Consider the following 21610-nt stretch of genomic DNA (forward strand, 5'->3'; position numbering starts at 1 on the left):
CAAAGCCTGCCCTCTGTCATTTTTACCTTGCAAAATTCCCCAAGGGTAGTGACGGCCTCTGACCATCCTTTTTCCAACTTTCACTTCATCCATACTCCCTACCACAGCAAAGGGTAACAGCCCCTAGAAAACAAGAATGACATGAATTGAATTCTCTAGCACCAATAGAACTTACTCTATTACTCTCATTCCTTTTATAAAAATGACAGGCCAGCGCGGTGGCTCACGCCTGTAATCCCAGCACTTTGGGAGGCCGAGGCGGGCGGATCATGAGGTCAGGAGATCGAGACCATCCTGGCTAACATGGTAGAACCCCGTCTCTACTAAATATACAAAAAATTAGCCGGGCGTGGTGGCCTGTAGTCCCAGCTACTCAGGAGGCTGAGGCAGGAGAATGGCGTGAACCCGGGACGTGGAGCTTGCAGTGAGCCGAGATCATACCACTGCACCCCAGCCTAGGCAACAGAGCGAGACTCCGCCTCAAAAAAAAAAATGACAGAGATGACAATATCGTAATAAATTTAATTAGACAGGGATCTACCCTGCATCTCATTTTAAGACTTGACAGTATGCACTAATTGGTTTCTGTCAGCATCAGTCTCAGGCTGTGCACACAATTGGAAACTGTCTACTGAGCAGAGCCTAAAGCAAGGTATCCTGCTGTGGGAAACACATAGAAAAAAGATTTTTTAGTAGACATCATTTTTCTCACACTATGTTTACCCTGAATGTTGAAGAAATAACATGCAAATAACTTTTAACTCTGGTATAAAAGTTAAAAGACAAAAATATTAAAAACGACTACAACTATTATAATTAATGGATACACAATATAAAATATATTAATAAGCAATACTGTATATGTCTCAATAAATTATGTTTGCTTTTTTGAGACAGAGCCTGGCTCTGTCACCCAGGCTGTAGTGCAGTGGCATGATTTTGGCTCACTGCAACCTCTGCCTTCCAGGTTCAAGCAATTCTCCTGCCTCAGCCTCCCGAGTAGCTGGGATTACAGGCGCCTGCCACCATGCCTGGCTAATTTTTGTATTGTTTAGTAGAGACAGAGTTTCACCATGTTGGCCAGGCTGGTCTTGAACTCCTGACCTCAAGTGTTCCGTCCACCTCAGCCTCCCAAAGTGCTGAGATTACAGGCGTGGGCCACCACACCCAGCCCAAATAATTTTTTACATTTTACATTACTTAGCATTTCAATTCAGAAATCTATTAGTGTTTGAGGTATCTTAAAATAAAGGAGGTGTAAATTATAAGAAAAGAGAAATGGAAGACGTGGAATTAACAGTTACCAGTTACAGTTACCTGTTACATTCTAGACTCTGTGTTTCAGATCCTTCACAAAGATTTTGGCACTTACACCTCAAAAAAAGAGCCTTAATAGAGGTGTCATTGATCCCATAGCATAGATAAGTTAACAGTCTCAGGGAAGATGAGTGAATTGTGCAGGATCTTTTGGCTTTTAAGTAGAGAAGCTAGGATAGAAATCTAAATCTATATACTTTCAAAATTTATCATCTTTCGGCTGGGCATGGTGGCTCATGCCTATAATCCCAGCACTTTGGGAGGCCGAGGTGGGCGGATCACCTCAGGTCAGGAGTTCGAGACCAGCCTTGCCAACATGGTAAAACCCCGTCTCTACTAAAAATACAGAAATTAGCTGGGCGTCGTGGCAGGCACATGTAATCCCAGCTACTTGGGAGGCTGAGGCAGGAGAATTGCTTGAATCCAGGAGATGGAGGTTGCAGTGAGCTGCGATCATGCCATTACACCTCAGCCTGAGAAACAAGAGTGAGACTCCATCTCAAAAAAAAAAAAGAAAAGAAAATTATCATCTTTCAAATTTAAGCTAATATTTTAGGTATTTACTAGCCTAAAATACTTACAGAGATAAATAGTTTCGTCATCTTTATTACTGCCCTGATTCCAAAACCGGAGACAACACAGCATTCGTATCCAATCCCCATCTACCTGTTTTTGAGGCTAAGTCCTTGGCAAGTCTATTTGAGAGTTGGAGGCTCCCTTTTACCACTCAAGACCTACTTGTGAAATAGGGGCCCTGCCTTGGATGCAGCAAACAGAGAAGATCGGGGCCCTGGACCATCCTTGCCTAGTTCATGAGGCAGTGGCTCATTGTGTGGGGAAGTAATCCAAAGAACCTCAGACTGCTGCTCCTCCTCCCTGAGCTCTCAGTTACCAGTGGGTGCCTGAAGCTTCAGGGCGGGGGGGTAACTGGCCATTGTTTCTACCCACAACTAAGGAACCCTGCCTCAGAGATTTTGCCTTGGAGGAGAAACAGGCCATGAAACAGAGAAAACCCATCCAAAAAAATTATATGTAATCCCAAGGGACCTGAATAGCCAAAAAAATATTGAAAAGAAAGACCAAAGTTAGAGGTCTCACACTTCTAGAATTCAAAACATATTACAAAGCTACAGTAATCAAAATAGTTTGGAAGTAGCATAAAGATAGACATGTAGACCAATGGAATCAAATACAGAGTCCAGAGTTAATCCTCTCTTACCTATTCTGTTGATGGACATTTGGGTTGCTTCCATCTCTCAGCTACTGTGGGTAATACTGCAATTTATATGGCTTTACAAATATCTAAGTATGACCCTGCTTTCAATTCCTTCAGAGAAAGAGGATTGTTAGATCATATGGTAATTTTATTTTCAATTTTGGAGAAACCACCTGTTATTAGTCTGTTTTCACGCTACTGATAAAAGATATACCCAAAACTGGGAAGAAAAAGAGGTTTAATTGGACTTACAGTTCCACACGGCAGGGGAGGCCTTAGAAGCATGGTGGGAGGTGAAAGGCACTTCTTACATGCCAGCGGCAAGAGAAAATTAGGAAGAAGCAAAAGCAGAAACCCCTGATAACCCTGTCAGATCTCGTGAGACTTATTCACTATCACAAGAATAGCACAGGAAAGACCAGCCCCCATAATTCAATTACCTTCCCCTGGGTCCCTCCCGAAACATGTGGGAATTCTGGGAGATACAATTCAAGTTGGGATTTGGGTGGAGACACAGCCAAACCATATAACCACCATATTGTTTTTCACAGTGGTTCTAGATGAGAAAAAAGATAAAACTCTATTGAAAACCTCAGGGACTTTCTAAATAAATGGAGAGACATTCCATGTACATGGATAGAAAGACTCAATATTGTCAAGATGTCAATGTTCCATAACTTAATCTATGGATTCACCACAATCCCAATCAAAATTTCACCCAATTATTTTGTGAATAATAACAAATTGACTCCAAAATTTATATGAAAAGGCAAAAGAACTAGAATAGCCAACACAATATTGAAGAAGAACAAAGTTGGAAGACATACTATTCAACCTCAGGATTTACTACAAAGCCATAGTAATCAAAACAGCATGGCATGGGCAAAATAATAGACAAACAGATCAATAGAACAGAGTAGAGAGCCCAGAAATACGCCTACACAAATATAGTTAATCGATATTTGACAAAGAAGCAATGGGAATTCAATGGAGACAAGATATTCTTTTCAATAAACAGTGCTGGAACTGAATACTCACATGCAAAAATAAGAATCTATAAACAGACCTTACATATTTCACAAAATTAACTCAAATTGGATCATAGGCCTAAATATAAAGCATAAAATGTTAAAATTCCTAGAAGATAATGTAGAGTCCTAATTAGAGAAAGGGAGTCAGGCTGGTGGGAGCAGGGGAAAGCAAAAAAAAAAAAAAAAAAAAGAAGCAGATAAGCTACAAGTCTGCCTTTCTTCATAATCCAGAACACAAGGCCCTCCTGCACAAATAACTCACAATCTTCCTGTGCCTTGCTACCAGCAGACCCTCAGCTGATACAAAAAATTGCAAGTTAGCTCACCGCCACTGATAGTGGCAGGAGGTGGACAAATGCCTAGGCAGATAGGGGCAAGTCCCCAGGGAAACCCCACTTCCAAGCCAAGGATAGTTTAAAGCCTGAAAGCCAAGCTACAAGTCAAATCCATGGACTGGATTGAGAACCTGTCTTCCTGCTTGGTGCACTTTCCTCTGACTGATCCCCACCCTTCACCTGTTTTACATATACCTACACTTCCTAATTGTTTTTTTCACATTGTTGTGCCCACCTTTGGGTGGTGCCTTTGTTTTAACCTTTTTGCATACTCGCAAACCAATCAGCATGTACTTCCCTATTCTGAGCCCACAAAAGGCCTGGGCTTAGCCACGCAATGAGAGAAACCGCCTCCAGGTCCCCTCTCCACTGAGAGCTGTTCCATCACTCAATAAAATTCTTCTCTGTCTTCCTCATCCTTCAATTGTCAGGGTATCCTCACTCTTCTTGGATGTGGGAAAAGAGCTCATGAACTGCCGATCTCAGGTAGAAGCTATAACACAGGCAGGCTGAGCCACTGTGGGAGCCAGAATGGGCCAAGTGGATGGGGAGCCTCCTGTGTGGCAGGTAGCGTGTGCCCAAGCAAGGCCCAGGTGGGGGTGTCACTGGCCAGAGGTCCCTGGCTGGCAAAATGACTGAGAAGAATCCTGCATCATAACCTTGGCATTATCAGCACTACACAAAGCCCTCTTCAGCATACAGCCTAAGAACTAGCCTATAAAATCTGCAGCAATCCTTTGTTTGCAGTCAGCTTCTTTCTTGCAAACTGCCCGTTGCCTCCCTAGCAATGTATTTTCCTACTTTCTTTAATAAATCTACCTTCCTTACCTACAACAAGGTAAATTTTTTTTTTTTTTTTTTTTGAGAGAGAGAGTCTCACTCTGTCACCCCGGCTGGAGTGCAGTGGTGCAATCCTGGCTCACTGCAACCTCTGCCTCAACAAGGTAAATTCTTTTATGCCTGCACCACCAGGCCAGATAGTCATCACTCCCTCGCAACAGATAACATAAAAGGAAATGCAGGTGACTTTGGATTTAGCAATGACTTCATCGATGTAACATTGATCCATGAATGGAAAGAATCGATGAGTTGAACTTCATTAAAACTAAAACTTCTGCTAGCAAAAGACACTGTTAAAGATAACAAGATAAGCCACAGACTGAGAGAAAATCTTTGCAAAACACACACTTGATAAAGGACTGATGTCCAAAATATACAAAGAACTCTTAAAATTCAAAAAGAAAATGAACAGCTCAATTAAAAATGGGCACAATGGCCAGGCGCGGTGGCTCAGGCCTGTAATCCCAGCATTTTGGGAGGCCGAGGCGGGCGGATCACGAGGTCAGGAGATCGAGACCATCCTGGCTAACATGGTGAAACCCCGTCTCTACTAAAAATACAAAAAAATTAGCTGGGCGAGGTGGCAGGTGCCTGTAGTCCCAGCTACACAGGAGGCTGAGGCAGGAGAATGGCGTGAACCCCGGGGGGTGGAGTCTGCAGTGAGCCAAGATTGCACCACTGCACTCCAACCTGGGTGAAAGAGCGAGACTCCTACTCAAAAAAAAAAAAAAAAGGGCACAAGATCCAAATAGCCACCTCAACAAAAAAGATATTCAGATAATAAATTAGCATGTAAAAAAGATGATCAACATCATACATCCTCAAGGAATTGCAAATTAAAAGAAAAATACATGGTACTACACATTTATTAAATTTCCACCCACTGAATCTAAAATAAAAGTAATTTTTTTTAGGCCAAGCACAGTGGCTCGCATCTGTAATCCCAGCACTTTGGAAGGCTGAGGTGGGCAGATCACCTGAGGTCAGGAGTTCAAGACCAGCCTGGCCAACATGGTGAAATCCCATCTCTACTAAAAATACAAAAAAAAAAAAAAAAAATAGCCAGGCGTGGTGGTGCGTGCCTGTAATCCCAGATACTTGGGAGGCTGAGGCAGGAGAATTGCTTGAACCTGGGAGGTGGAGGTTGCAGTGAGCCAAGATCACACCACTGCACTCCAGCCTGGGTGACAAGAATGAGACTCCATCTCAAAAAAAACAAAAAAAAAATTTTTTTTTTTTAATTTCCAAAATCCCAAACACTGACAGCACCAAATCCTGGCAAAGATACAGAGCAGCAGGAACTATCACTCATTGCTGGTGGGAATGCAAAATGACAGTAGCCACATTGTAAGACTGGTAGTTTCTTTCGAAACCAAACGTACTTTTACCATATGATCCAGAAGTGCACTCATCAGTATTTATCCAAATAAGTTGAAAACTTGCGTCCATACAAAAGCCTGCACACAAATGTTTATAGCAACTTTACTCATAATTGCTAAAACTTGAAAGCATCCAAGATGTCCTTTAATCAGTGAGTGGATAAACAAACTGTGGCATACCTAAACATGAAATATTATTCAATAATAACGAGAAATCAGCTATCAAGCCACAAAAAAAGACACAGAGAAACCTTAAATACATATTTCTAAGTGGATGAAGCCAATCCGAAAGTACTACACGAACTATGATTCCAACTATGTGATATGCCCAAAATGGAAAATTATGGAGAGTAAAAAGATTAATAGTTGCCAAGGGTAAAGGGAAAAGAGGGAGACAGAAATGAATAGGTCAAGTACAGGTGATATTTAGGGCAGTGAAACTACGGTGAATGTTACTGTAGTATGGGATAGAGGTCATTAGACATTTGTTGAAACCCATACAATGTTCAACACAAACAATGAAGACTGTTGTCAGATACGAACTTTAGTTTATAACTTAACCAACATTGCCTCATCAAGTGTAACAAATGCACCACACTTAATGCAGGATATTAATAATAGAAGAAAATCAAGGGAGGGCATTAAGATCTCTCTGTTCTTTCCGCTCAATTTTTCTACAACCATAAACCTGCTTAAAAAACATAAAAGTATTTTACATTTAAAAAGAAGGATGGGGCCGGGTGTGGTGACTCACACCTGTAATCCCAGCACTTCGGGAGGCCAAGGTGGTTGGATTATTTGAGGTCAGGAGTTTGAGACCAGCTTGGCCAACGTGGTGAGACCCCCACCTCTACTAAAAATACAAAAATTGGCCGGGTGCGGTGGCTCATGCTTGTAATCCCAGCACTTTGGGAGGCCGAGGCGGGCGGATCATGAGGTCAGGAGATCGAGACCACGGTGAAACCCCGTCTCTACTAAAAATACAAAAAAAATTAGCCAGGCGTGGTGGCGGGTGCCTGTAGTCCCAGCTACTCGGAGAGGCTGAGGCAGGAGAATGGCGTGAACCCGGGAGGCAGAGCTTGCAGTGAGCCGAGATCGTGCCACTGCACTCCAGCCTGGGTGACAGAGTGAGACTCCGTCTCAAAAAAAAAAAAAAAAAATACAAAATTGGCCGGGCATGATGGCTCACTCCTGTAATCCCAGTACTTTGGGAGGCCGAGGGGGGTGGCTCATGAGGTCAGGAGATCGAGACCATCCTGGCTAACACACTGAAACCCCATCTCTACTAAAAATACAAAAAATCAGCTGGGCGTGGTGGCAGGTGCCTGTAGTCCCAGCTACTCAGGAGACTGAGGCAGGAGAATGGCATGAACCCGGGAGGCGGAGCTTGCAGTGAGCGGAGATCGAGCCACTGCACTCCAGCCTGGGCAACAGAGCAAGACTCCGTCTCAAAAAAGAAAAAAAAATTAGCCAGGTGTGGTGGTGGGTGCCTGTAATCCCAGCTACTCAGGAAGCTGAGGCAGGAGAATCGCTGGAACCCGGGAGGCAGAGGTTGCAGTGAGCCGAGATCATGCCACTGCACTCCAGCCTGGGCAACAGAGTGAGACTCCATCTCAAAAAAAAAAAAAAAAAAGGATGAAGGATGGAGGTTGGGGTGAAGCAAAATTATAAGGAGATTCCAATAAAGGCTAAATTGTAGTCCAACTAGTTTGCAAGAGAGAAATAAATAATAAGAAAGCTGGGAGGAGGCATCCTGGGGTTGCAACAAATGTCAAACACTGACCTCAGAAATCATTCCCTAAAAGGAGACACAATTGATAGAATTCATTTGTAGAACAATATATTTAACAGGGCAGTGCTGCAAACAATTGAGCAATCAGCTAGCAATTAGTGGAGCTTATCAGCTGGGTATGATCATATGAAAAGAGAGAGTGCAACCAAAACCACTGTCATTCAGTGCGGCTATGGGCCTGCCTAAAACTTCACCTTAATGAAGAGCAACAGCAGAGGCTTAACATTGTAGGAGAAATAGATTTTACTCAAACAATTCTGCCAGTTACTGAACAAATAAATAACAACAACGAGCTCTAGGGGAGGAGATAGAACTCCTATCCCAAGTTGTTACAATGCATTATCTAAAATACCCCATTTGTAACAAAATATTACAGCGAATGTATAAAATAAAATATACCCCTAAAAAAGAAATAAAGTGGTCAACAGAAACTGGCTGTGAGACTGTTCAGATGTTGGACTTATAAAAAAAATGTATTTCCAATAGCCATTATAATTATGTCCATAGATCTAAGAGAAACCAAGATTAAAGAATTAAAGGAGAGTGACACCTGCAAAATAATAGGAGATCCCAGTTCTTATTCCCCCAGAAAATGCTAATTTGGCTAGCATCTATGGACAAAAGTGCCATTGTGAGAGCTTTGGGGTCCAGATAGGAGATTATAATATTCTAGTACATCTGAAGACCAAGGAAAGCCACTTTAAGAAGGCAGGCTCACACCTTAGTAGCAAATAGACTAAACGCAGACTCAGCTGCAGACCTATAAGCATCCACATTTCTCTGTGGACTTGGCTCCAACCCCACAAGACCGAAGCACTGAAGCTCCTTGCCCAAAGTCCTTCCATGAGCTTCACCCACATACAGACTGACTGCAGAACCCACAGAAGACCAGGACCCGATCCATCCCACATGACCATGGTCCCTAAAGTAGTTATGCCAGTTGGGAGCCTAACATGAGAAAGTCTTTACCTAATAAAACGAGTCTGTAAAGACAAGAAGACAAGACTGCTCCTTTAAACAAGCAAAGGCCAATGCAAGACTATGAAGATTATGAAGAATCAGTCAAACATAACCCCACAAAAAAAAAGAAAAAATATCCCTAATATAGAGCCATTAAGTGGCCCTAAAATAATGAAGATCCATGTGCTACTTGAAAAAAATTCAAAATAATTGTGTTTGTTTGTCTGTTTTGACAGTCTCGCTCTGTCGCCCATGCTGGAGTACAGTGGTGTGATCTCAGCTCACTGCAACCTCCACTTCCCAGGTTCAAGTGATTCTCCTGCCTCAGCCTTCCAAGTAGCTGGGATTACAGGCATGCACCACCACACCCAGCTAGTTTTTGTATTTTTAGTAGAGACAGGGCTTCACCATGTTGGCCAGGCTAGCCTCAAACTCCTGACCTCAGGTGATCCACCCACTTTGGCCTCCCAAAGTGTTGGGATTATAGGCGTGAGCCACTGCACCCAGCAAAAATTCAAAATAATTGTCTAAAAAAAAAAGCTAAATAAGCTTCAAGCAAACACAGATAAACGACAAAATGAAATCAGGAAAACAATACATGAACAAAATTAGAAGTTCAATAAAGAAATAAAAAACACGAAAATTCTGGCTCTAAAAAGTAAAATAATTGCACTGAGAATTTTAGTGGACAGTTTCAACGCAAGACTCAGTCAAGCAGAAGAAAGAATGAGTGAACTATAAAACAAATTATTTGAAATTATCATTAGATGAACAAAAACAAAAAGGATGGAAAAAGTGAAGAGAGCCTGTGGAACTTACGGAAAATCGTCAAGCAAACCAATGTATGCATTATAGAAATCTCAGAAGAAGAAAAGAAAGAGACAGAAATAGTATTTACAGAAACAATGGCTGAAAACTTTTCACATCTAGGTAGAGAAATTAACATCCACATTCATGAAGCCCAAATATTCAAAACCCAAATAGGTATAAACACCAAGACAAATTATAATTAAATTGTCAAATGTCAAAGACAGAATTTGGGGATTCAGAGGTTTTTTTTTAATGATTCTCTCTCCTTTGAATATTCACATCCCTCTGTGAATGAGTAATAAATATGTATTTGAGAAATAAAATTGTATATATTTCAGGTGTACAGCTTGATGGTTTGATATGTATATACGTTGTGAAAAATTGCCACAATTAAGTTATTTATCATATTTATTAAAAGTCACAATTGGCGGGGCGCAGTGGCTCACACCTGTAATCCCAGCACTTTGGGAGGCTGAGGCAGGCGGATCACAAAGTCAGGAGATCGAGACCATCTTGGCTAACACGGTGAAACCCCGTCTCTACTAAAAATACAAAAAATTAGCTGGGCGTGGTGGCGGGCGCCTGTAGTCCCAGCTACTCAGGAGACTGAGGCAGGAGAATGGCATGAACCCAGGAGGCGGAGGTTATAGTGAGCCAAGATCACGCCACTGCACTCCAGCCTGGCGACAGAGTGAGACTCCATCTCAAAAAAAAAAGTCACAATTAAGTTATTTATCATATTTATTACCTCAAATAATTACTATTTTCTTTGCTTTTTGGTGGGTGAGAACATGTAGATCTACTCTTTTACCAAATTTCAAGTATACAATGTTGTATATTGTTAACTATATTCACATTGCCGTACATTAGATTTTCAGAACTTACTCATTTTGTAAACTGAATCTTTGTATACCCTGACCTATATCACAAAGAGAATTTTTTTTTTTTTTTTTGAGACGGAGTCCCGCTCTGTCGCCCAGGCTGGAGTGCAGTGGCGTGATCTCGGCTCACTGCAAGCTCCGCCTCCCGGGTTCAAGCCATTCTCCCGCCTCAGCCTCTCCAAGTAGCTGGGACTACAGGCGCCCGCCACCACGCCCGGCTAACTTTTTTGTATTTTTAGTAGAGACGGGGTTTCACCGTGGTCTCGATCTCCTGACCTCGTGATCCGCCCGCCTCGGCCTCCCAAAGTGCTGGGATTACAAGCGTGAGCCACCGTGCCTGGCCCACAAAGAGAATTTTGAAAGCAGCAAGAGAAAAACATCTTACCCCATATTATATGGGGCCTGTGTAAGACTTTCAATGGATTTCTCAACAGGAATCTTGCAGATCAAGAAACAGTGGGATGATTCAATGTACTGGAAGAAAGAGAAAGACCAAAAGGAATTATTTACCCCAAAAAAGCTGTCCTTTAAGAATAAAGGATGGGCTGGGCCCAGTGGCTCATGCCTGTAATCCCAGCACTTTGGGAGGCTGAGGCAGGCAGATCACCTGAGGTCAGGAGTTCAAGATCAGCCGGGCCAACATGGCAAAACCCCATCTCTACTAAAAATACAAAAATTAGCCAATGTGATGGAGGGTGCCTGTAATCCCAGCTACTCAGGAGGCTGAGGCAGGAGAATTGCTCGAACTCAGGAGATAGAAGTTGCAGCGAGCCGAGGCCATGCTGTTGCACTCCAGCCTGGGCAACAAGAGCAAAACACTGTCCCAGAAAAAAAAAAAAAAAAAAAAAGAATAAAGAACAATGCTGCCATCTGATCTTTTCAGCTGTGGCCTGGCACCCTTCTGAGAGCCCGGTCCCCTTCTGAGAGCCCAGCCCCCAGATACTTGCAATCTGCCCTGGCACTTTAGCATTCGGCAGTTGCCTGAGCATTCTTCCTGCCTTTGCCTAAGTTTTCTGCCAGCTGTGGGGGGGGGCCAGCCTGCCGCTCTCTATCACAGCCAGTACCTGAACCCTGGGTACCTGAGGATACATATGCCAGCCTGTTTCTGATCCAGTCCCTCCAGTACTTATGCATGCCATCCAGAGCACCATATAGGGATCTGAGAATCAAGAAAATGGCTAGCCCAGTCCACCATTGGCACCTGATCACTCCCTCTGGAGACTAAGGCTGTGCTGACCCAGCTAGCCCACACTGCAACAGCTGAAATCCACCCTCATGTGCTGAAAGGTGAAGCTGCTTCCCCTGTGCACACAAAGGAGCAGCGTTCCTGCATGAGAGAAGAGGCAAGCCACAGGGCTGTCTGTATTGGGCTGAGGGAAGAGGTCCTACCCCGAGGTTGCTCCTATGAAGAGCCACAAGACAGGCATTTTCAATGGCTCTTGGCTACATTATGACCTAGAGGTAGATGACAGGGTCTGTATGAACTGAGAGTCATGAACTCTGGGACAGGGGTATGATAGGGAAACAGATCATGTTCCTGCCTACACAGGAGGTAGAGCTGGTATAGCTCCTCCCTCCTTACAGAGACCTGTGAGCATTTCACCAGGAGCTGCCCCAGCCACCCTCTAAAGGCTACTGTTCACGTTCATCATTGAGATGTTGGTAGGTAAGCTTTGTGGTCCAGCTCTGCCCAGCTGTGTCTTCCCCTCTGGGCTGAACAGGCAACTCAGAGTCTAGGCACTACATAGACCAGCCTATCACCTGAAACAACAGAGAGGAAATCACAGTAAACAAAGATCAAACACACACCATCTGCTTCTGCCATAGCTGGCTCTTACTCATAAGTGCCAGTTACTGGCATGGAGGTTACACTGCACAAATCAATAAAAAGTCTACTGACAGAGGGGCACAGGGCTAAAGAAACAAAGCCAAAGCCCCCTACCCAATATATGCTGTAGTTACACCCACAAGGGGGAAAAACCCCATCTAAATTAAAGTAAATTCAAAAATAAGAAGTGACAACTTTCCCAGATGAGAAGAAACCATCATAAGAAGTTTGGCATCATGAAGAAAAAAAAAAAAAGCAGAATGTTTTGACACTACCAAAGGACACACTAGCTCTCTCGCAATGGATCCTAACCAAAATGAAAATTCTGAAATGAAAGATAATGAATTCAAAATATGGATTATAAGGAAGTTCAATGAGATCCAAGAGAAAGTTGAAAATCAACACAAAGATACCAGAACAATGCAGAATGTGAATGAAGTACAGATATCTTAAAATAAAAACAATGGAATTTCTGGAAATGAAAAACACACTGAAGGGTTGGGTTACAGATGAAAGCTTTTTTTTTTCTTTTTGAGACAGAGTCTCGCTCTGTCACCCAGGCTGGAGTGCAGTGGCGCGATCTCTGCTCACTGCAAGCTCCACCTCCCGGGTTCATGCCATTCTCCTGCCTCAGCCTCCCAAGTAGCTGGGACTGCAGGCACCCACTACCATGCCCGGCTAATTTTTTGTATTTTTAGTAGAGACGGAGTTTCACCGTGTTAGCCAGGATGGTCTCGATCTCCTGATCTCGTGATCCGCCCATCTTGGCCTCCCAAAGTGCTGAGATTACAGGTGTGAGCCACCGCACCCAGCCAGATGAAAGCTTTAACAACAGGCTAGACAAAGCAGAAGACAGACAGAAAATAGGATCCCAGTGCCTTTTGGCTTGTAAACTTTCTTCTGAGAAGTCGGCTGTTAGTCTAATGTGATTTCCTTTATAGGTGATTTGAAAATTCTCTCTTGCTTCTTTCAGAGTATTTTCCTTCAAGTTGCCTTTGGATAGTCTGGTGAAGTTCATCTTGCAAAATATTTTCAGGTATTTTCCGAGCTTCTTGTATCTGGATGTGTACCTCTCTAGCAAGGCCAAGACAATTTTCCTGATTATTCCCTCAAATATGTTTCCAATCTTTTTACCTTTTCTTCTTCTCTCTCAGAAATGCCTACAACTCACAAGTTTGGTTGCTTTACATAATTTCCTATTTATTGAACTCTTGATTATTTATTTAAATTTACTTTTTTTTTTTTTTGTCTGTCTTAGTTCAAAAAACCCGCTTTGTTTTTTGAAAAGATAAGAAAATTGATATGGTGCTAGGCCGGGCACGGTGGCTCACGCTGGTAATCCTAGCACTTTGGGAGGCCAAGACAGGTGGATCGCCTGAGCTCAGGAGTTCCAGATCAGCCTGGGCAAGATGGTGAAACCCCATATTTACTAAAATACAAAAAATCAGCTGTGCATGGTGGCAGGTGCTTGTAATCTCGGCTACTCAGGAGGCTGAGGCATGAGAATTGCTTGAACCTGGGAGGCAGAGGTTGCAGTGAGCCAAGATGGTGCCACTGCGCCCAGCCTGGACAACAAAGCAAAACTCTATCTCAAAAAAAAAAGAAAGAAAGAAAGAAAAGAAAGAAAATTGATATGGTGCTAGCTAGATTAACCAAGAAAAAAGAGAGAAGATTCAAGTAAGCACAAGCACAATCAGAAGTGATAAAAGTGACATTACAACTGATACCACAGAAAACAAAAGATCATCAGAGACTAATATGAGTATCTCTATGCATACAAACTAGAAAACCTAGATAAAATGGTTAAATTCATCCCTCCCTGCTCGGATGTGGCTCGAGCTGGAGACGCAGAGGGCCAGAGATGCCGCAGACCTTCGACCCAGAGCAGCTTGGAGGCAGTGAATAACAGTTCTTCAAGTCTGCAATAAAAAATGGCCTCTTCCAGAGAATTGTTTGAACCTGGGAAGCAGAGGCTGCAGTGAGCCGAGATAGCGCCACTGCGCTCCAGCCTGGGCGACAGAACGAGACTCCATCTCAAAAAAAAAAAAAAAAAAAAGCCTCTTCATAGCTTAAACTACAAAAGTAAACTAAAAGACTTACATGTTTTTGGCCAGGCGCGGTGGCTCATGCCTGTAATCCCAGCACTTTGGGAGGCCGAGGCGGGCGGATCATGAGGTCAGGAGATCGAGACCATCCTGGCTAACACGGTGAAACCTCGTCTCTACTAAAAATACAGAAAATTAGCCGGGCGTGGTGGCGGACGCCTATAGTCCCAGCTACTCAGGAGGCTGAGGCAGGAGAATGGCGTGAACCCGGGAGGCGGAGCTTGCAGTGAGCGGAGATCGCACCACTGCACTCCAGCCTGACAGTGCGAGAAGACTTACATGTTTTTTTCTTTACCCCAACTCATTCCTTACATGTAAGCTCAATCTTTTCAGTATTTGCTTTACTGGTTCAGCAAAAGCCAGGAAATACAACTTTGCGGTAATCAGAATGTTATCCAACTGTATATTGTTTTTTTTTTTTTGAGACGGAGTCTCGCTCTGTCGCCCAGGCTGGAGTGCAGTGGTGCGATCTCGGCTCACTGCAAGCTCCGCCTCCTGGGTTCACGCCATTCTCCTGCCTCAGCCTCGCGAGTAGCTGGGACTGGAGGCACCCGCCACCACACCTGGCTAATTTTTTGTATTTTTAGTACAGAAGGGGTTTCATGGTGTTGGCCAGGATAGTCTCGATCTCCTGACCTCATGATCCGCCCGCCTCGGCCTCCCAAAGTGGTGAGATTACAGGGGTGAGCCACCATGCCCGGCCCCAACTGTATATTGTTTACCTTATTGTAAATATTGGTGAACAGTGGTCAATAGTAGTTTTATATTCCTTTAAAAAAAAAGAAAATGGGTAAATACCTGGAAACATACAACCTCCTAAGACTAAACCAGGAAAAAACAGATATCCTAAATAGGCCAATAACAAGTAATGAAATTGACTCACTAATAAAATAATCTCAAACAAATAAAAACAAAAACAGATAGGTTTACAGCCAAATTTTGCCAGAAGTACAATGAAGAGCTGGTACCAATCTTACTGAAACTATTCCAAAAATTTACGGAATTTTTGGATTGGAAGAATCAACATCATTACAAAGACCACACTAACTAAAGCAGTGTACAAATTAAACACAATTCCTATCAAATTACCAGTATCATTTTTTCACAGAATTAGAAAAAATGATCCTAAATATCATACGGAACCAAAAAAGCATCCAAATAGCCAAAGTACTCTTAAGCAAAAAGAACTAGGCCAGAGGCATCATGTGTCTGACTTCAAATTATACTATAATGCTATACTAAATAAAACAGTATGGCATTGGTACAAAAACAGACAGATTAATGGAATGGAATAGAGAGTCCATTGCTAGGAAGGATACAGCTTAAAAAGGGAGAAAAAAATTGTGAAGGAAAAGAGAATAAAGAAACAGTAATAAAATCACATGCCTACAACCAAGTGATCTTTGACAAAGTTGGCAAAAATAAACAATGGGGAAAGGGCATTCTATTCAATAAATGGTGCTGGGAAAATTGGCTACCCATAGGCAAAAGAATGAAACTGAATTCCCATTTCTCATCATATACAAACTTTAACTCAAGATGTATTAATGACTTAAATGAAAGACCAGAAGCTATAAAAATCCTAGAAGAAAATTTAGGAAAAACTCTTCTAGATATTGGCCTAGGGAAATAATTCATAACTTAGACCTGAAAAGCAAATGCAACAAAACCAAATATACACAAATGGGACTTAAACTAAAGAGCACAGCAAAAGAAATAATCAACAGAGTAAACAGACAACCTACACAATAGGAACAAAATATTTGCAAACTTTGCATCTGACAAAGAACTAATATCCAGAATCTAAAAAGAACACAAACAACTTAACAACAACAAAGAATAAACAACCTCATTAAAAAAGACCACAAAGGATATGAACAGACAGTTCTCAAAAGAAGACATACAAGTGGCCACCAAACATATGAAAAATTGCTCAACATCACCAATCATCAGAGAAATGCAAATTAAAACCACAATAAAGGCAGGGCACAGTGGCTCACACCTGTAATCCCAGCACTTTGGGAGGCCGAGGCGGGCGGATCACGAGGTCAGGAGATCGAGACCATCCTGGCTAATACAGTGAAACCCCGTCTCTACTAAAAATGCAAAAAAATTAGCCGGGCGTGGTGGTGGGCGCCTGTAGTCCCAGCTACTCGAGAGGCTGAGGCAGGAGAATGGCTTGAACCCGGGAGGCGGAGCTTGCAGTGAGCCAAGATTGCACCACTGCACTCCAGCCTGGGCGACAGAGCGAGACTCCGTCTCAAAAAAAAAAAAAAAGCACTAAAAATAGAGCTACCGTTTGACTCAGTGATTATACTACTAGGCATCTGAAAGAAAAGAAATAATTATATAAAAAAGTCATTTTCACTCATGTGTATTACATTCCTACTCATAATAGTAAAGTCATGGAATTAACCTAAATGTCCAGTAACAGTGGACTGGATTTATTTTAATATGGTATATATACACCATGGAATACTATGCAGCCATAAAAATGAAATCATGCTCTGTGCAGTAACATGGATGGAGCTGGGGGCCATTTTCCTAAGTGAAATAACTCAGAAACAGAAAATCAAATACCACATGTTCTCATAAGCAGGAGCTAAACAATGAGTACACAAGAACATAAAGATGGAAACAATAGATAGTGAGACTCCAAAAGGGAGAGATTGGGAGGAGGCTGATGGTCAAAAACTTATCTATTGTTAGTGAGATGTGATCATGCCACTGCACACCAGCCGGGGCAACAGAGAGAGACCATGTCTCAAAAAAAATGATCTGTTGGGTACAGTGTTTACTATTTCAGGATAGTTACGCTAGAAGCCAAACCTCACCATTATGCAATATATCTATTTGACAAATATACACTTATACCCTCTGAATCTAAAATAATAAATGAAGGAAGTTTATAGTAGTAAACACATCTTTTTTTAAAAAAAGATCTCGCCTGTGTGGTGGTTCACACCTGTAATCCCAGAACTTTGGGAGGCCAAGGCAGGCAGATTGCCCAAGGTCAGGAGTTCGAGAAAGCCTGGCTAACATGGTGAAACCCCATCCTACTAAAAATACAAAAAATTAGCCAGATGTGGTGGCGCATGCCTGTAGTCCCAGCTACTCAGGAGGCTGAGGGAGGAGAATCACTTGAACCTGGGAGGCAGAGGTTGCAGTGAGCTGAGATTGCGCCACTGCACTCCAGCCTGGGCAACAGAGGAAACCCCGTCTCAGAAAAAAAAGATCTCAAATAAACAACTTAACTTTACACACACACACACACACACACACACACACACACACACACACACAAATAGCAGAAGGAAAGAAATAACAAAGATTAGAGGATAAATAAATGAAATAGAGAATAAAAAAAATTTTAATCGGCCAGGTACAGTAGCTCACGCCTGTAATCCCAGGAGGTCTCTTGAGGCCAGGAGTTCGAGACCAGCCTGGCCAACATGGTGAAACCCTGTCTGTACTAAAAACACAAAAATTAGCCAAGTGTGGTGGCATGCTCCTGTAATCCCAGCTACTCAGGAGGCTGAGGCAGGAGAATCGCTTGAACCCAGGAGATGGAGGTTACAGTGAGCCGAGATTGTGCCACTGCACTCCAGCCTGGGCAACAGAGTGAGACTCTGTCTCAAAAAAGAAAACAAAACAAAAAATTTAATCAATGAAGCTAAGAGTTGATTTGGGAAAAAAAAACTCAAAATCAAAGCCCTTACCTAGACTAAGAACAAAAAGAGAGAATATGTTAATAAAATAAGAAATGAAAGAGGAGACATTATAACTTATTACAGAAGTTTATTTCTTACAGAAATAAACAGAATTATAAGGGACTATTATGAACAATTATACACCAACCAATTTGACAACTTAGAAGAAATGGTGAAATTACTAGAAACATAAACTACCAAGATGGAATGAAGAATAAACAGAGAGCTTAAAGAGACCAATAACAAATAGAGAAACTAAAGAAGTAATTTTTCAAAACTCCAAAATATAGCCTAGGACCAGATTACTTCATGGGTAAATTCTACCAAACTTTCAAAGAAAATTTAATATAAAACATCCTCAAATTCTTTGAAAAAATAGAAAAAAGAGGGAACACCTTCAGAGTCATTTTATGAGGCAGCATCCCCTTGATATCAAAGCAAGAAAATACACTCCCAAGAAGAAAATTATAGGCCAATATCCTTGAGGAACATGGTGTACGAATTAAATCTAAATAAATCTGTTTACAAAGAATCGATCCTCAGCAGAAGCTTTTCAAAATAAAAAAAGATTTAAAATTCTCACACTGGATTCTGGATAAACACTCATTTATAGACTCTTTGTCAGATACGTTACTGAAACTTACATTAATTGAGGAGTTCGCTTGAGCAGCAGTTTCTTCATCTGTTGGGAGCTGATATATCTGGATGCCATTGCTACTCAATTCACTCATTATCTTACTCTTAAAAGTCTGCAAATCATTTTTAGAAATTGTGTCTGCTTTGGCAATCAATGGTATAATATTCACCTATTAAGAAAGAAGACAAACAAAATCTCATCATTGTTCATCCTATAGTTTTTTTGTTTTTTGTTTTGAGACCGAGTCTTGCTCTGTCACCCAGGCTGGAGTGCAGTGGCACGATCTCGGCTCACTGCAAGCTCCGCCTCCCGGGTTCACGCCACTCTCCTGCCTCAGCCTCCCGAGTAGCTGGGAACACAGGCACCCGCCACCACACCCGGCTAATTTCTTTTTGTATTTTTACTAGAGACGGGGTTTCACCGTGTTAGCCAGGATGGTCTCAATCTCCTGGCCTCGTGATCCGCCCGCCTCGGCCTCCCAAAGTGCTGGTATTACAGGCGTGAGCCACTGCGCCCGGCCATTCTATAGTTTTTATAGTAAAGCCTTCACAATCTCTGACAACAAATTGCATAACTAGGTAATCACTTGTTGTCATGCTTTTCTTAAAAATTATTTTCCAAAATTATCAATACTTTTGAAGATTCATCTTTTATCCAAATTCAGGTTTAGAAGTCTCAACCTTGTTTCTCTTCTAAAAATCCCTTATACCTCTACACATATGGAGTTAGTAAAACGTAAATAGTAGGACAATGTAAATTATTTTTATTTATTTATTTATGTATTTATGTATTTATTTATTTATTTATTTTTTAGACGGAGTCTCGCTCTGTTGCCCAGACTCTAGAGTGCAGTGGCGTGATCTTGGCTCACTGCAAGCTCCGCCTCCCAGGTTCATGCCATTCTCCTGCCTCAGCCTCCCGAGTAGCTGGGACCACAGGCACCCGCCACCATGCCTGGCTAATTTTTGGTATTTTTAGTAGAGATGGGGTTTCACCGTATTAGCCAGGATGTTCTCAATCTCCTGACCTCGTGATCCGCTCACCTCAGCCTCCCAAAGTGCTGGGATTACAGGCATGAGCCACCGTGCCCGGCCTATTTAATTTATTTTCAATTTTATTTCTTATTAAGCTGAGTGATAAAAGACAAATTGAAAGAACTTTCATCAAAATTGTGGAAGGGATTTTGTCTTTCTACTTTTTACATCACTTTTTCCATCAATCAATCTTAATTAATGTCCCATTTTCACTCACTCTTGCCCCACCTAGATGTGTTTGCAGATGGATTTGCTATTGTTTTTCAAAGACCACCTAAAAAGAATATAGATATTTTTGGTTACCATATTCTTTTTTTTTTTTTTTTTTTTTGAGACGGTATCTTGCTCTGTCACCCAGGCTGGAGTGCAATGGCACAATCTAGGCTCACGGCAATGTCTGCCTCCCGGGTTCAAGCAAGTCTCCTGCCTCAGCCTCCTGAGTAGCTGGGATTACAGGCGCCCGCCACCATAACCGGCTGATTTTTGCATTTTTAGTAGAGACAGGGTTTCACCACGTTGGCCAGGCTAGTCTCGAACTCCTGACCTCAGGATACAACCACCTCAGCCTCCCAAAGTGTTGGGATTACAGGCGTGAGCCACCACACCTGGCCTGGTTACCATATTCTAAAGGCCGTGTGTGTGTGTGTGTGTGTGTGTGTGTGTGTGTGTGTATAAGAACACCTTGCAAACAAATATGTTCATTTTTCTTTTGTAAAAAGACATAATTTCCACATTGGAAGTTAAATATTTGCATATTTGAGGTTGAATTTTTACCCACAAAGTTTTTTCCTAGTGCTTCAATATGAGCACTCCTACCTTTTGCATTTGCACTTAAATAACTAAACTTTTTACGAAATAACAATATACAAAATTATAAAATGTTTTATTACTGTTAAAATATCTTACTAAATTATAGCTCCACAAAATCAATATCTGTAATATAGTAGAAATACATAAATATAAATTTTAGGCAGACTGCTTTTGTTTTAGATTGCTCAAAGCACATTTTTTTTTAAAAATCCATGGACAGGCTGGGCACGGTGGCTCATGCCTGTAATCCCAGCACTTTGGGAGGCAAGGCTGGCAGATCACTGGGGCCAGGAGTTCAAGACAGCCTGACCAACAAGAGAAACCCATCTCTACTAAAATGCAAAATAGCGGGCGTGGTGGCTCATGCCTGTAATCCCAGCTACTCAGGAGGCTGAAGCAGGAGAGTCGCTTGAACCCAGGAGGCACAGGTTGCAGTGAGCCGAGATCACGCCATTGCACTCCAGCCTGGGCAACAAGAGTGAAACTCCATCTCAACAACAACAACAACAAAAAGAGTGTATATTCCTGACTATTGAATGTACTACTAATTAAGAACTTGAAGCAGCTCTTAATTTAACTAGAAATCTAATTTATTTCAACTACTTAATGACATCTGAGATTAAGTACAAAGTCTCTTTTCAGTTTGAACAATATGTAGTAAAAGTTGAGATTCCTCGGATAAAAGGAACCCAACTTACAACTTTTTCTTTCTTCAACTAAATAAAGTTGAAGACTAAATAAAGATGTCTTCAACTAATTTAAGCTGAAGACAGCATGTTTTGTTAGGGCTGAGTGCAGAAAAGAATCTGATAATATGACAATTTCCTTTATACGTATATTGGCCTTCTATATTTAAAAAAGAAAATATACTTTTAACCTTTTTTTTGAGAGAGAGAGAGAGAGGGTCTTGATCTGTGGCCCTGTC

General features: G+C 41.9%; 1 protein-coding gene across 1 annotated transcript in view; it reads right to left on the reverse strand.

The window, feature by feature from the left end:
* The window catches only part of SEPTIN14 (septin 14), a 76150-nt gene that overhangs the window by 27695 nt on the left and 26845 nt on the right, over positions 1–21610 (reverse strand). The window contains exons 6-7 of the mRNA XM_030795949.1: positions 18849–19010; positions 27–123 (exon numbers count right to left, since the gene is read on the reverse strand). Coding sequence (XP_030651809.1) covers positions 27–123; positions 18849–19010 — 259 coding nt within the window. The remainder of the gene's footprint in view (positions 1–26; positions 124–18848; positions 19011–21610) is intronic.

The sequence above is a fragment of the Nomascus leucogenys genome, chromosome 17 (assembly GCF_006542625.1).
Source record: "Nomascus leucogenys isolate Asia chromosome 17, Asia_NLE_v1, whole genome shotgun sequence".
Lineage (NCBI taxonomy): Eukaryota > Metazoa > Chordata > Mammalia > Primates > Hylobatidae > Nomascus > Nomascus leucogenys.